The 14,817-nt window shown below is 45.6% G+C and overlaps 1 protein-coding gene across 14 annotated transcripts in view; it reads left to right on the forward strand.

The window, feature by feature from the left end:
- Positions 1-12,774, forward strand: part of ACVR1C (activin A receptor type 1C) — a 46,833-nt gene extending 34,059 nt beyond the window's left edge. For 8 of the 14 annotated variants that reach the window (XM_083841714.1, XM_083841719.1, XM_083841713.1 and 5 more), the window contains 2 exons: positions 67-197; positions 536-6,174. In XM_083841714.1, the coding sequence (XP_083697840.1) occupies positions 67-197; positions 536-661 (257 nt within the window). In that variant the 3' untranslated portion in view covers positions 662-6,174. Of the gene's footprint in view, positions 1-66; positions 198-535; positions 6,175-7,653 lie in introns of those variants that run through there. The other 6 variants (XR_014585985.1, XR_014585987.1, XR_014585983.1 and 3 more) reach the window with 6 other exon arrangements.
- Positions 12,775-14,817: the final 2,043 nt, after the last annotated feature.

The raw sequence follows: 14,817 nt of genomic DNA on the forward strand, positions 1-14,817 counted from the left end.
AATCAGAGTTTATTCTGGAGCAGCGATTGTGCATTTTGTGTGCCCTAAACAATAAATCTTTCCTAGGAATCACTGAGGAATACCAGCTGCCTTACTATGATGTTGTGCCTTCTGATCCGTCGATAGAAGATATGAGAAGGGTAGTTTGTGAGCAGAAGCTCAGACCAAATATCCCAAACCAGTGGCAAAGCTGTGAGGTAAAAGCAGTTATCCAGTTTATTATAAAACCTACCTAAATAAAGACAGAATTTTTCAGTGAGACAGAGGGAAGCCCGTGCCCAGCCTCCACTCAGTTTAAATGCATTCAGATGTCTAGGCTTGTTTCAGCTCCCAGATCAATGCGTAGGAAACTGTCTTAGCACCAAATTCTGAACTTCTTTCTTTGACTGTGGTATGTAGGTCTTGATTTATGGCATTGCTGTTGTTCTATCTTTTCAGAGAGCTATATTTTATCTTCTAGTATTGCATGTAAGCAGCTGAAAGCAGCAGGCGATGGTTCTGTTCCTGACCTGTTTTCCTAACTTGTGATTTGAAGGCACTGCGAGTGATGGGCCGGATAATGCGCGAGTGCTGGTACGCTAACGGAGCTGCCCGGCTGACTGCGCTCCGCATCAAGAAGACAATTTCACAGCTCTGCATGCAGGAAGACTCCAAAGCCTAACAGAACTCCTTGAAGGAAGATGGGAATGCATTCTTCTGTTCATCTTTTAACATGTGATATTATTTTCATTTTTGGTCTACCTCACATAATGTGGTTCAGTATTTAAGTGCCCGGACCAGAGCACTGACATCTAGCTTCATATTTGGCCACTGGCAGGGGCAGCTTTTGACCTGTAGTTCTTGTTTTGTACAGCAAGTCCCTGGTTTGTGGGGGTTTTCAAAAGTATTTTAGATACTAGGTCGAATGGCAGAAAGGAGCTTTAAACACTACCACAGTGTAAAAATACCTTTTGCTATTGCGCTTTTTAGCTTAGTCAAAACCCAAAACTTACTGCAAACAGCCAGGATTGGTTAAAGTGTTTGCAAGAAAAACCACACATTTTATCCTCAAATGAAGTAAAAGACCAAATTTACTCAAGCTTTTTACTTATTTCTACGCAGGAATCTGAAAAGGGGCTATAAGTAAAATGATTTTTTTAAATACTGTATTTATCAATACCTAAGTGAATAAGATGAAAATTCCACTAAGCGTGTATATTATGAACAAAAGTATCTAGTTGTTTTTTTAAATAACTTTTATTTTTATTGTCTTGATTTCATATATATTGTTATAGTTAAGATTTGGAATTATTTTGTTCTTTTCATCTGAGTTGAACATATTGATCAAGGGCCAATTTTTCTTTTTAACAGTTAGTAGGGAAAAAAATGCGGGCAATAATTTTCTGATAGATACACAGAGATGGAATGGGAGAAATTTTACCGTAGCTGAGAAAATGTATATTTTTAAACAGCATCTTGCCAATCCATCATTGTTAACGTTTTGTAGTGCCTTTTGATGTTTTAGGGGGAAGCTTTAACAAAGCTGGTTCTTGGAAAGCAGCGGAAGCCTGGCAGAAGGGCTCGCTTCCTGTGGTGGCGACGTGGGCGATGAGCCCACCTCACCCCGGGGCACGCTGCCATCGCCACCATGGGGCTCGGGTGTGCGGCCGTGCACTGGGCTGTCCTGCGGCTTCGGGGTTAGTGTGCTCCCTGCCACCTGAGCGTTCGATGCCTGACACTACTGTTCCCGAGGTACCTGCACTCTGGACTGGGTCACTGCTTTCTGTCACAGCCTAGGTACCAGATAAAATGTAAATGTGAAGTGCTGATGTGCTTGCAAAAAGTCAATGCATCCTATTCAGAAGTTTCCTATGAATTTCTGTGGTAGCACTAGGTTGGTGGAAAGTTTCAACGTCCCTGATCTTATTTCCATAGTACTGCAAGCTGTGAAAAGCAGGGTGTCTTCAAAATGCCCCCATGTTCTGGCATTGTGTGACTTCTGTCCCAATCTGTGGTCCACACATTTGAATATATTATTCTAGTGTTTTTTGTTGCCAGCATTATATATTTCACAAGTACTTTGTTTCTTTAGGTATCTAAATCTAGGCAGTCCATGGAAGTTAAACCCAGAGATGTCTCCAGAGTAAAGCTTTGCAAAAATTTGGTGTAGCACCCACTTAATTCTGTGGAAGCAAGCTATTAGCTGATTATGGTATTTAAGATCAAGTTTTGATATGAAAGTTCTTGAACAGGGGCTTCTACGTGGAAGAATGGTTTGAACTTTCAGCGAGTGGGACGTTGGTAGCATCAATATCGCATGGTTCATCCTGATGCACAAACTCTAGGACATTATGGACTCTTATGGGTGTTAGTTGCCACGTAAATAGGCTCTAGTGAAACTTACCTTCTTGTATAACTTTTATTCGCTTCTGCTTGTGTTAAACAATGCAAGTCTTTGCCTCATGTTATGGTCTGTTAGCTGAATGGCGAAGAACATTTCTACCAGATTACTAGTGGATTTTTTTTTTCTGGTATGCTTTCTGAGATGTAATCGAAGTCGTCTGATAGTTTTAATTCTTAAATGCTTCAACTGCATGAACTACACCAGGAGAGTTCAACAGGTGTGTACAGTGGGAAAAGGCAACTTCTCATGGATTGAAATCAGCTTGTGTTGAAATTGTAGAATAGGGTGTCTGAAATCAATAGCAGTGGAATAGAGTAACTGCAAGCACTATGCTGATGTAGGGCTGCTTCTTCAAAGCATTTAAGCTGTGCAGGTGAGATGAACTGTTCAGAACTGCTTTAGGACCCGGGAAGGTGCCTGGATGAAATGGTCAGTCTGTCCAAAACTCTCAACACTGACAGATGCAGTTAGTTTTTGTGCTGAGGAAAGAGAATCAAATATTTGTGACTAGCCAGAGCAGTGTGTTCAAATGTGCACTACAAACAGCATGCCCAAACAATTAACAGCGAGGAGAACATACCAAAGAGTAAAGCTACTGAAGTTTCAGAGCCGTCTTACTGGGCCCCCTGATGTTACACAGTGGATGTGAACAATTACCCCGAGGAACTTTAAAAATTGCTCCAGTGTATTTTTGAACGTCTGCTACTCACAGCATGGTGTGGCAGCACAAATTGCAGCATTGCTTATGAACATGGAAGTTGTAAATCACAAAACACAAATAATACTTTAAAACAACACTGAAATAACTGAAGGAAGCAATCATAAAACAAAAAGTGCCGTAAGTAAAATGCAGCAGAAGCCCTTTTGTGTGAGGCACACCCAGCCCTGCATTGGCAGCCATGCGGTCTCGCGTTGGCGGCGTGGTTTGCAGCTGAGCGGGCTCGTGGTGGCAGGGAGGAGCAGTGTGAAGGAACCGCCTCAGCAGTGGTGCTGGTGATGTCTGCAGCAGCCTTGAGGCGCTAGGACTCAGGAGTGGAAAGTTGATCAGTTGCTGTACAAAATGTACACGATGCAAGATGACCGAGGGAGACCTTAAGGTTACCTTATATGACCTTTACATTTTTTTTTTCCTAAAATGGAGGCAGTCTTTGAACTTCATGGGAATAGTGATCAGAATACTCTGTAAGGACTTTTCCTTCGTTTCAAATTCACTAATATGCACTTTTTTTTTTTTTCCTATATTATCCTTTGAAAGTATCTATGCCCTTGAAGCATATCAGATCACTGTTGCTGGGGCTTTTTTTCCCTGTAAATTTCATTGCACACTGGTAGAATTTGGTGTCTGTGCAGAAGCTCATCTGGGTCAGGACTTGTGCTAGACTGAAGTCTCACCATGAAATTAAATATTGGGCTTTTGGGTGTCAGGCCGCTGGGCAGCCCCTGTGGTGACGTGCTGTGGGGCACAGCAAGGAGATGCTTCTGCTTCTCCTCTGTCATTTGCCCTGGATCACAGCCTGCTCCTCCTACTTGTTTATTCCAGTCTGGCTTTGGACACCAACATAATATATAATAACCAACATATACAATTTTTTATAAGTTGAAAATGCCACTTACTCTTTCTTGTTTTTTCAGTCAGATGTGGCAGTGGATCTTTATGTTATGGTTTTTCAGTTTTCCCCATAGAGTCCCTGCAAATCACTGTCCTGGAATTTGAAAAAGCCTGCTTTGGAGCCAGGGGAAGCAATGCTGGGCTAAATGGTAGGTTGGCTTGGTCGCAGCTCCAGCCTGTCAACACTTCAAATCTTGTCCTGTGTATATCTCGTGGCACCAGAAGCTATGGTCTGTTTTTCCTCGCTTTTCATTTTGCTCGATATTTTTGCATTGACTTGGTTTTTGTTTTTGTTTTGTTTTGTTTTGTTTTCGAGAGGTAAATACATATTTTAGTAAACCAGAGTTTAACATAACAGAGCCAAGTGGCTGATACTGTTGTATTGGGCTTTAAAATGTTTGTAAACCATGTGCTTCTTTTAAAAACAAAACAAAACCTTTGTTTTAGTTGCCTTTTCTCTCAATGTAGATGTGTCATGTTCAAATTTAAAAATAGAGGTTATACTGAGCTATTTCTTTCCTCTTTTAGGGAGCCTTTGGTTTCTAAAGAGAGAGATTAGTATATTTCCTGCTAATCTCCAGTTAAAGCACAAATTCTGAAGCTCATAGAATTTTTCAAGCTTGATGATGCTCAAGGCTAGTGACCGTATTTAGCCCTTCCTAAATGATTCTTCTGGTTTGGGGGAATTACTATTTTTTTAACTTACTTGTAATAACAACCTAAAACTTAATGCACGGAACATGAATTGAAAGGGAAAGTTAGTTAATGAACTTTTTCTCTTGAACCTTTTTTTTTGTTCCCTTAAGTCTTCCCCCCACAAAGATACCTTACGAGAAATTCAAACTGTAATCTCTTTTGCACTTTGCTGTTTTAATAGTCATTTGCACTTAACCAAGATCATTCCCTCATGTAATCCTATATTTTAGCCATTGTTAGGTCACTTTTTTTTTTTGGGGGGGGGGGGGGGGAGGGGGTATACATTCAGGAATTATAAATAAATTTGTGTAGAAGCATATCTAGTCCCTACAACAGGTCTTGCTGTTGGGCAGCACAATATCTTCTTGCTGTCTGTACCTGCCAGGATCTCCGGTGACTGGTGATGGGCTCTGGCTGCCCTCAGGCCCCAGCACGTCCTTGCTAATGGGAAGGAAGGTTTCTGTTTGTTTGTTTCACATGTCGTTGTTGAGGACAGTATCCTACAAAGTGCCTCACCACGACATGGAAGTGCTTGGCACCAGTGCTCCTTGCTGTGGCAGGTGTTGCTTGGGTAGGGCAAGCAGTGGTCCCGCTGACGCAGCAGAGTTCCTTGAGAGGACTGGTGGGATGACACCCTGTGGCATGGGTCTCAGTCAACAGGTACAAATGCGTGCGTGCGTTTTTGTGTAGTGGCGTATGTTTACGAATACCGAGACTCAAAGCTCCCTCTCTGGTCTAGCATCAGTTCCGCAGAGCTCTCCTTGGCCAGCCAGCAGAGCGCCGTGCCCCCGCCCGCAGCAGCTCCTGGGAAGGGGCATTGCGAGCGGCGTGTCTGGCATCTGAAGCCATGCGGTGGGGACCGTCGTGTCGCGTTGTGGCACTCCGGTACGTGTAAACCTGTAGGGAAAGACATCCGTGTTCTGTTCGAACAGGCAGCACAATTTATGAATGTACGGGGAGCGGGGAGGGAGGGCAGAGGAGGGTGAAAGCATTAAGAGGTACAATATATTTCTACAGAATATAAGAAATGTGCAATAAATTGTAACCAAAGGCTATGAATGTATTTTTTGGCATAAATAGACTGAATGTATTTTGAATGTAGCTATCACATTTGTGTCTAAATCTGCTGTGGTTTTCAGTCCCCAAAGAGAAATGTGTAGTGTTTTGTCAATCTAAAAAAAACCAGTTTGTCGTCTTTTTTTTTTTTTTTAAAGAAGCATTAATATTTTATCTGGAAGTACTGTAATATTTTAGAACTTAGTATAGCAGTAAAGGGATGAAATTCAGTCTACATATTGTGAAATACCTAATTTAGTGTACATTGCAGCAAGTTATTTTTAAAACTATTGCTCAAGTTACTGCTTGAAATCTCAGCTGCCCCTGGATGTAAATAATTTGTTGAAATGTTGTATTTTGTATGCATATTTTACATACCAATATACTTTCAGAAAGATGTGGAGATTTTAATAAATTAAGCACACTCTGTCGCTGTGTTCCCACGAAGTATAAACCTCTCTTTGTTATGTCCATTTTGTGAGGGCTATGAGGGCTGTTTCAGGCAGCCTGTAGACAGCGAAGGTGTCAAGCATGACCAAAGCTCTCCCGCAGCAGCGTGTGCCCCCAGCCCCGGCTCTGCTGTGCTGTGGCCATGCTGGCCGGGGGTGCCACTGCCAAGCACGGTGCTCCTGTCCATCTGCAGGAGCTGGGGAAGGCCAAATCCCTGCTGCTCACCCTTCCCTGCGGCACCTGAAGGGGGAATTGGCTCTGTCTGGAGGGGCACCCGCGTGCCGTGGGGGCTCCCACTTGGGAGGGCAGCGGGCAGCAGCAGTGGTGCAGGAATGCTGCTCGCCAGTCCCGCCCGTGCTGCTCCTGCACGTGGCAATGCACGGTGCGTCGCACCAGCCTCTACTCCGTAAAGGAGGTGGGCAGCAGGGGAGCCCTGTGGTGAACCAGTGAGCTGCGTGTGCCTTGGCGCCTCCAGTCTGGCCAGCCGCAGCCTGCTCCATGCCGGAGCAGCCGGCTTGAGATGAGGGGCTGCCTTCTGGCTCCCGCGGGGAGGAGACATGGCCTTGGGCCGTGCGTGCTCCTGCACCACGGCACGCTTTGCTCGTCAGCGCTGGCTGGGCTTCACTAAATACAGAGGTCATGGGACCCCATCCTCCCAGCTGTTTAAGTTCTTCAGTTCTGAAGTCCTTGCTTGAAAATCCCTGTTACATAGCCATAACCTGGGGTTTTAAGTCCAGCCGTGTTCCAATTAAAGGCACATCAGCATAAAATCCACCACCCTACTGTAAAGCAGTAACGAGATGTTCATGACTCTTGAAAGGTATTGTGGACTTCTGTTGCTTTCTTACAGTGAGCACTGTCTTGTAGGCAATTGCTTGTCAGTTCTGTCCTGCAACAGACAGGAACTCAGCTAAGTGTGCTCTTACTTTTTGGTAACTGCCCGTTTCAAGGATTTTTCAAGTGTGACGCTGTCAGTGACATGTGTTGTGCTTGCTTTGAGGCACACAGCAGCAACCACCTTCAGCCACACAGGGCTTGCTCACAGGTGTGGGCCGCTGTCACCAGGCGGGTGTGAGCCCGCTGCCTGCCAGCAGAGCCCCGTGGGCAGCCGTGGGACAGGTGCAGCTCATCCCGCAGGGCAGGCGCAGCTCATCCCATGGGACAGATGCAGCGCATCCCATGGGACAGGCGCAGCTCATCCCACGGGACAGGCGCAGCGCATCCCATGGGACAGGTGATGCTCATCCCATGGGACAGGCGCAGCGCATCCCATGGGACAGCGGGCGCTCCCGTGTGTGGGCGCTGCGCCCCAGCCTCTGCAGCTGTGCTCGGCGTCTGGCTTGACATCAGCACGTCAGCAACATGTGGGCTTTCATGTGGGGAGGTGTTCAGGACAAACTAGTTGGTGTGCTTGGGGTCTAAAAGAGAAAATGCTAATGCTCCGTGTCCTTGTCTTCAGGTAAATGGACTGCAATGGAGTCATCGGTGTACACCTGGAGTCAAAGGTGAAGAGCCAGCTCTGCAGATGCATGGAGCTGCAGGTCCACATCCTGCAGAGCATACCTCCCTTTGCTTTCCTCCTGCCTGGGTAACGAGAGTGCAGGCAGAGCCCTGCCGGCAGCTCGGAGCTGGAAGGATGGGCTCTTCAGCAGTGGGTGGCTTCACACGAGCTCTGGTCCCGGGAATGCTTCCCCCTGCATTCTGAGTGTTTCAGTTAGATTAACGGTGAACTCAGCTGCAAAGCCACGGTGAGATGCTAACCACTGCTCTGTGTCCACGAGGCTGTGACTCTCTTCCAAGATCTGTAGCTGGTGTTTCCTGTCCCTGTTGCTCACACACTGAGCTGAATGCACAGCAGTGACTGACTAGAAATCACTGTGGTGCAGCATGCAGTGCATAGAGGCTTCGTTCTGTAATGGAAGTTGTTAATGAACAGCTCACCAGGGGAGGTCTAGGTTGGATGTTAGGAAAAACTTCTTTACTGAAGGGGTTGTTAGGCATTGGAATGGGCTGCCCAGGGAGGTGGTTGAGGTCTTTAAAAGACGTTTAGATGTAGAGCTCAGTGATACGGTTTAGTGGAGGACTTGTTAGTGTTAGGTCGGAGGTTGGACTAGGTGATCTTGGAGGTCTCTTCCAACCTAGATGATTCTGTAATGAAGTTTAAAGATTTCAGTCTTTAAGAGGCTGAAGGGTAGTGTGTACATGTGCACTAATTCATGTAAGGGACTCGCATGCCTGCGCACAGGAGGAGCAGTCCATGTCTGCACAACATCTGCCGAGCCCCTGCCAGGCACTGGGGGCTGGGTGCAGGGGTTGTCCCACAGCTATGGGAATGGCAGAGTCCCACCAGCAAATGACTCGGGCTTTTGGAAAGCTGAAGCACCTCATTTCATTCTTTCCTGAGCCTGCTGGACTGTGAGAACACAGGAAGTGTGTCAGTTCAGGAGAGCTAGGGAAATGTGTAGGTGGTCCATAAAGAAAACTAAAAGGAAGAAAAATAGCAAGAAAACAAAAGCAAAACCAACTAACCAACCAAAACCCAAACCCAACAATCACCAGTGAAGAGGCCATAGTGTTATCATATTGTGAAGGCAGGACCTCTTCCTCTCTCATTGTGTTTGATTACGTCTTACATGTTTGGTAGCAATTACATTTCCCTGTTTGTCATTGCCCATGTGTCCTGTGTCTGCAACAGTCTGGGTGGGAGGGCACTACTTCATCCATCTGCCTCACAGTTTGAGGGCTCTCTTTGGAAGCAAGGGACTCTCTTTCAAGGTTCTGTCACTTAATATTAAAGAATACACTTCAGATATTGCTGTCGTTAATACCATAACGGGAATAGGATCTGGCATCTCACTGGAACCTGGGTTCAAAGTACATGTAAAAGAAACTGAAAGATGCTTGGATTTTTTCCTTGCAATATTTTTATAAAGTTTTTCTTTGCAAATAACATTCTAAAGCTTTGCAGTGGACTTTAAGTATGCCTGTAATAATTCAATAAGCTCATGTTCCAGACCTGATACGATGTGTCTTACAAATACATTATTCTCCTGCTTTGTGCTAATCCTTTCCATAAAGCATCTAAGGGGAAGGAAGGGGTGATTTCTGCACTCCGAGTGGGATGGTTATGAGCTTACTGAAAGATTTGCTTCAAGTTGCTCAGTGCTGGGCACGTTTGCTGTAACTCTAGAAGCCTCCAGAGGTAGAGGAGTACTCTTGAGAAGCACTCATTTCATAGGACTACCAAAACAGTAGCAGCTATGTTTGCCATTTAGAAATTTATTTCCTGTGAAACAGAAAAAAAAATAAAAAAATCATAGGGTAAAAATAAGTGTGTTAGCTTTTCAGGCCCTCTCGTGGATGAACAGTCCACTGCAGCGGGAGTAAAGCAAGTAGATAAAAGCCCTGAAAACTACTCTGTGCTGATTTTGTTGCGGTGGTAACATAAAGGACAACAGCAGGTTTGAGGCTTAATGAGATTTACATAATTTTCCTAGGTCTTCTCCTCTAGTGTGGAATGCAATAGCTAAGAAGCTGAATTTTCAGAACTGTGCCATAGGAGACATTTGGTTTGATGTCTTGGTACTAGCAAAATTATGGGAAAGTTTAATATGAAATTGATACTCAACTGAGCTAGTGGGGGGGGGGGGGGTAGGGAATGTAACACTGAAAAAAAATGTTTTAAACACTGAGGTTATTTTGAAGAGTATATAAGGTGGACACATTAAAATTATATTTTAATAAAACAAAACCAGGTGGGGTGCTACAATACAGTGGTACTGAAGTTGTCTGGGGATCTTCCATTGTTATAAGCAGTTATTTACATAGTCATGCAGCTGAATGCCCTGAGAGCTGGTAGAAATGTGAAGCTGTGTCCCCCAGATGTACTCCAGTGATAGGTAGCAGAAATCTTTTACATGACAGCCTTGCTGAGAAACATATCAACCTGCATTTTATCCCTGATATCATAAACGTGTTGTTCTTAGATACCCAAACACCTGCGCAGTGGTGCACAGCCATTGTGAAATCCTGGTGTACCCAGAGGTTTATTACAATGGTCAGATGACAGCAAACAATCAAATTTGTCTTTCAGGATTTCTCTAGCATGGATTGGCAAAGCTCTTGTTGCCTTCATGGGGAGGACACCAAGGTCAGTGCAAAGTTGCACACAAACTGTGTATCTTTGATTTGTCATCTTGTGTGAATATAAAAATCTTCCTCTATGTTTTTATACACATACACGTTAACATATATCAGATGGAACCATACAAATCTCTATACTGCATTGAAAAAAATGAGGATTTTGTTTTCCTCCAACTAGTTATTTTCATTAAATATACTGCCAAGTACTTGGTATGTATTTGCTTAAAAATGAACTGTACAGATAGATACTTGGCATACTTCTGGACTGCTGCTCATGCAGCTGAAGCTGCATTCAATTAGATCTGTTTTAAAACACCTTTTTGATTTAATTGATAAATTAGATGAGAGGTGCTAGAAATTTACTGGCTATAAAAAAAGCCACCAAGACTATTACTGAGGATCATTATCTTGCATTTTTGCATGTGTTTGAAAATCTAATGTAAAACCATGGAAACGAAGGTTAGAAATCTAAGCTTTTCAGGACAATTTCAACTCAGCAAGAGGGCTGTTCAGGATTTCTTGAAAATCAGCCTTATGTTTCATGAGTATTGTTAGTATTCTGCAAATTTCATGTGTTGGTTAGGAAAGCAGAGAAGAGCATATGGGATAGATTAGCAGCTAAGGGGAGAGGCACATGGGGTGATACTCATTTGGGTATGCAAACCGTTATTCTGAGTCATTGCATGGCTTGCCAGCTACTTGTCAAGTGGAAAATCTGGTGGCACAAAGGATTAGCCACTTATACAAAATGGCTTTTGTGGTTTTTCTGTATTTTAAAGTGTGAAAATACATAACATAGAAAACTGTCTTAGAAAAATATAGAGAGAGACTATTTGTTTGAAACCACGCAGCAGATTTCATGCAGGCCCCAGGATGGGGACACCCTCATCAAACCAGTCTGTACTACTGCAGGTAAAGTCACTCAGCTTAGACTGTCTCACAGGGACACCCTCCTGGTGCCTTTTCAGCAAGATCACTTAAGAACCACTTCTGGTTTTGTGCTATGCATGCAAACCCTTTCCAAGTCCGTGGTGGTCCATCTAATTATCGAAATGCAAAATCAGTCCCTTAACGTCACGTGAGTTTGTTAGTTTCTTTTCACAACAGCTAGAACTTTGCAGTGAATTAGACCAAGGAAGCAGGGTGAAGAATATGAGGGATAGATGTCTGCTGGGAAAGGCCGGGCCTGGGCGTGCCTGGGAAAGCCAGGCCAGGCCTGAGGAGATGGCACCGGAGAAGCCGCTGGCTCTGCCCTTTCTGTCAGCACAGAGGAACCAGTGCCGCGTGTCTGTCCAGGCCACGCGGAGGTACAAGAGTGTCCCATGTCCTCACGGCAAATGATGGGCAGGGTGGTGGGGCTGCTGGTGCGGGTCCCCCGTACCCTGTCCCGATGGGAGATTTAATTTGTTTCTCTTCTTGGCTTGTTTGGAGATGAGTCACTTGGTTTCAGAAACGTAAAAGAGGGTTGCCTGAGGAACTGAAATGCACTTTGTTTGTTTTCAAAGGCACTCAGCGGGGTGAGGGTGAGCAGCGAAGAAGGAAGAGGCTTTGAGTCACCACAGTCCCTGCATTACTCAGCCTGCTTTAGGCACTGAGCTGTTGCCATCCCTGGGGCACAGATCACTTTGCTCAGGAAAAATGGGAGATCTTTCCTCCTGTCATACTTTCCCCCTTTTCCCTTCTTCCCTTCTTCCCTCTCCCCCTCCCCTTTTCCCCCTTCTTCCTTTTCCTTTTTTCTCTCGCCTGAGCAAGCTCCATGGAGAGGAGGTGGGAGATGCCTGCGCTGCCAGCACGGACAGAGCAGTGCCGCACCCTGCTCTGTAAGATGCTCTTTTTTTCAAGGGATGGAGGCTTAAGATGGGAACTTTCCACCATTTTTAAAATTCCAGGGGCACAAATGCATGCCCCTGGAAGGGGAAAGCCCCGGGCCCCTGTCCCCCGACACTGAGCCACTCTGCTCTGGTGAGCGCCCTTCCTTGCTGGCGTGGAGGGCAGAGCACGGGGTAGCTCGTGAGGTGAAATTGGGATGACAAAGAGGGAGTGGATAAAGAGGGAATGTTGACTGGAAACATGAACTTCCACAGAACTTTGACAGCAATTACAAACTGAAATAGTTTGAGCTTGGGCCAGAAAGGTGTTTGGTTTTTTTTCCCCTCCAGGGCATTTGATTAGTTTGTAAATACCTGCCAAATATAAAAACATTCAGTGGCTGCGTTTTAAACTGGTTATACTTAATAGTACTGATGGTAACTCAACCACTGGCTGAAGAAAGAAATGACGTTTGTCAAGGTCCCCAGGGAGATACAGGTAGGCACCATCCTTCACACAGACATTCAAACTCACGAGGGTTAACTCCACAGAGCATTGCAGCTCATTCATCTCCAGAAATCAGGACTTCTATGAAATGAAAATAAAAATCCTTTCATTTACCATTGTATCCCAAAGCATTGTCAGTACTTATTTAAAAGTGGAAAATATTGTTTTCCTGCCTGCTGTATCACACACATCACCTGCAAAATATGGGGTTTATCTGGCTTTTGATAGACTAGAATTTTGGTATTGGGAAACAAAAGTTTTGGCGTGCTGATAGTCTTATCATTCAGGGTTGACATAACAACCTACCCCCAAAGCCAGGATATGTGCACCATTTAGCTGCAGAAGCCCATGCACATGGTCCAGGAATCCAAGCTGCAGGGCTGGGAGGCAGCATGACATGTCAGGAAACGTCATCAATGCACTTGTGTCTTTTCTTGTCATCTCTGTTTTTGGAGCATAGGCAGGAAGAGTCTTGATTGTTCAGTTTTACCTGGGGCTTATTCATGCAACTTCTGCTGGGCCAAGAGGCGTGCTCAGGTTGCTCCAGCTGGCAGGGCTGGTGGAAGGGGCAGACCTCCCTGCATCTCCTGGGAGGTGCTCCAATTTTGACAAAAATGACTGGTGCAGCTTAAGGTCATGGCAGCTTTTGCTTTTACTTTTCAAACTAGCCATTGTCTTCAGTAAGCTTAAGATAAATTACAAGATCAGAATTCAGGGTGTGTCAGGCAGGCGGAGGTCTGCCAGGCTGCGGGGGGCCAGCAGGGCCAAGCTTTGGCTGGTGAACCATCGGTGTCACCTGGCGGTGGTGGAGCTGCACCCTGGCAGTGTCCCCCAGCCACACGCTGTAACTACTGCTGCCAGCCTGGCTCTGGGAGAGTTCTGTTTGGTGGAAAAAAACAAAGCAGAACAACAACAACAACCAAACAAACAAAAACACCAGAAAAAAAACTATGCTAGGAGTCAAATTTTACTTATCTTTGAGTTTGAATGGCCCATCCCACCATGCTCATGGTTTTACTTACCCTGAGTTTCTTCTCAGATCCTGGTGTGATTTATAGTGCTTCACAGTCCAAAAATGAACTTGTTTACAGCATAAGAGAAGACACAGGTTTCTTTTTTAAAATGATACTTATTTTAAGAACTCATACTGCTTCTTTCGTAATCCTTTACTTCAAAGGTTTTATTTTTTCTGTGTGTGAACACTCACAGCCGCAGCCGGACACCCATACGTGCTCCTCCTCCGCAGCCACTTGTGAAGGCAGAGCCCTCATAAAGGCATTAAGACCCGCTCTGAACTGAGATGCTGTGACAGCTCCTGCCGGGCTGCACCCAGCTCCCACAGCATCAGCAGCAAGCAGAGCTCGCTCCAGCGCCGCGCTGCTGCACCCCTGCCTGCCTCGTCCCGGGAGGCTGGGTGCCTGAGCTCCGGTACTGCGGTGTTCCAGAGGCACGAGAGACGTCTCTGCCGAGAAAAAGGAGTGCCACTTTTGGGTTTGTACTGCTTCCCTGTTTTAAGGGTCAAAACTCCCCTCAAAGATTCAAATGCAAGCTAGAGTTAACTGTGACACACTCAGTTCCTTTGTAAAGTTATTTTCCCTGATATTTGTCCAGCCTTCTCAACCGAAAAATGAGGTTTCCAGGTGAATCCCATGCAGACGTGCACCGCTCCTACTGGTGCTGGCCACCAGCAGCTGGCAGGGGCAGAGGGCTCCCATCAGCTCCAGAGCGGCCCCGCAGTCGTTACCTGGGGCAGAGAGGGGGCTCTGGGCTCTGGGCTCGGCCTCTGGGCTCGCTGCCTGTGGCCGCCAGCTGCTCCTGGGCTGCCTGGAGGGCTGGTGGCCAGCACAGCCAGCGGAGCGAGAGTGCAGCACTGGTCCTCCCGGGCTTCCAGTTCTCCTTTTGAACCACTTCCCTATCGCCAAAGGGAAGCTGAGACAGACCTTGTTCTGTGTTTCCTCCCAGGCTTGTCCGTAACACCCAAGGAGCAAGTAACCCACCTGAAGATTATCAGCGCCTCAAGGGTGCTAACAACCAAGCAGAAATGAACTACAGGTTGCAGGATCACTGGAGTGAAAAAACAAAATAGCCTCAAATTCCACAACAGTCATGAGTCCTCCCAGATACGTTTGTTGCTGAGATAAAAACCTTTCAAATAAAGGAATCT

The sequence above is a fragment of the Anser anser genome (assembly GCF_964211835.1).
Source record: "Anser anser genome assembly, chromosome: 6".
Taxonomy (NCBI): Eukaryota; Metazoa; Chordata; class Aves; order Anseriformes; family Anatidae; genus Anser; species Anser anser.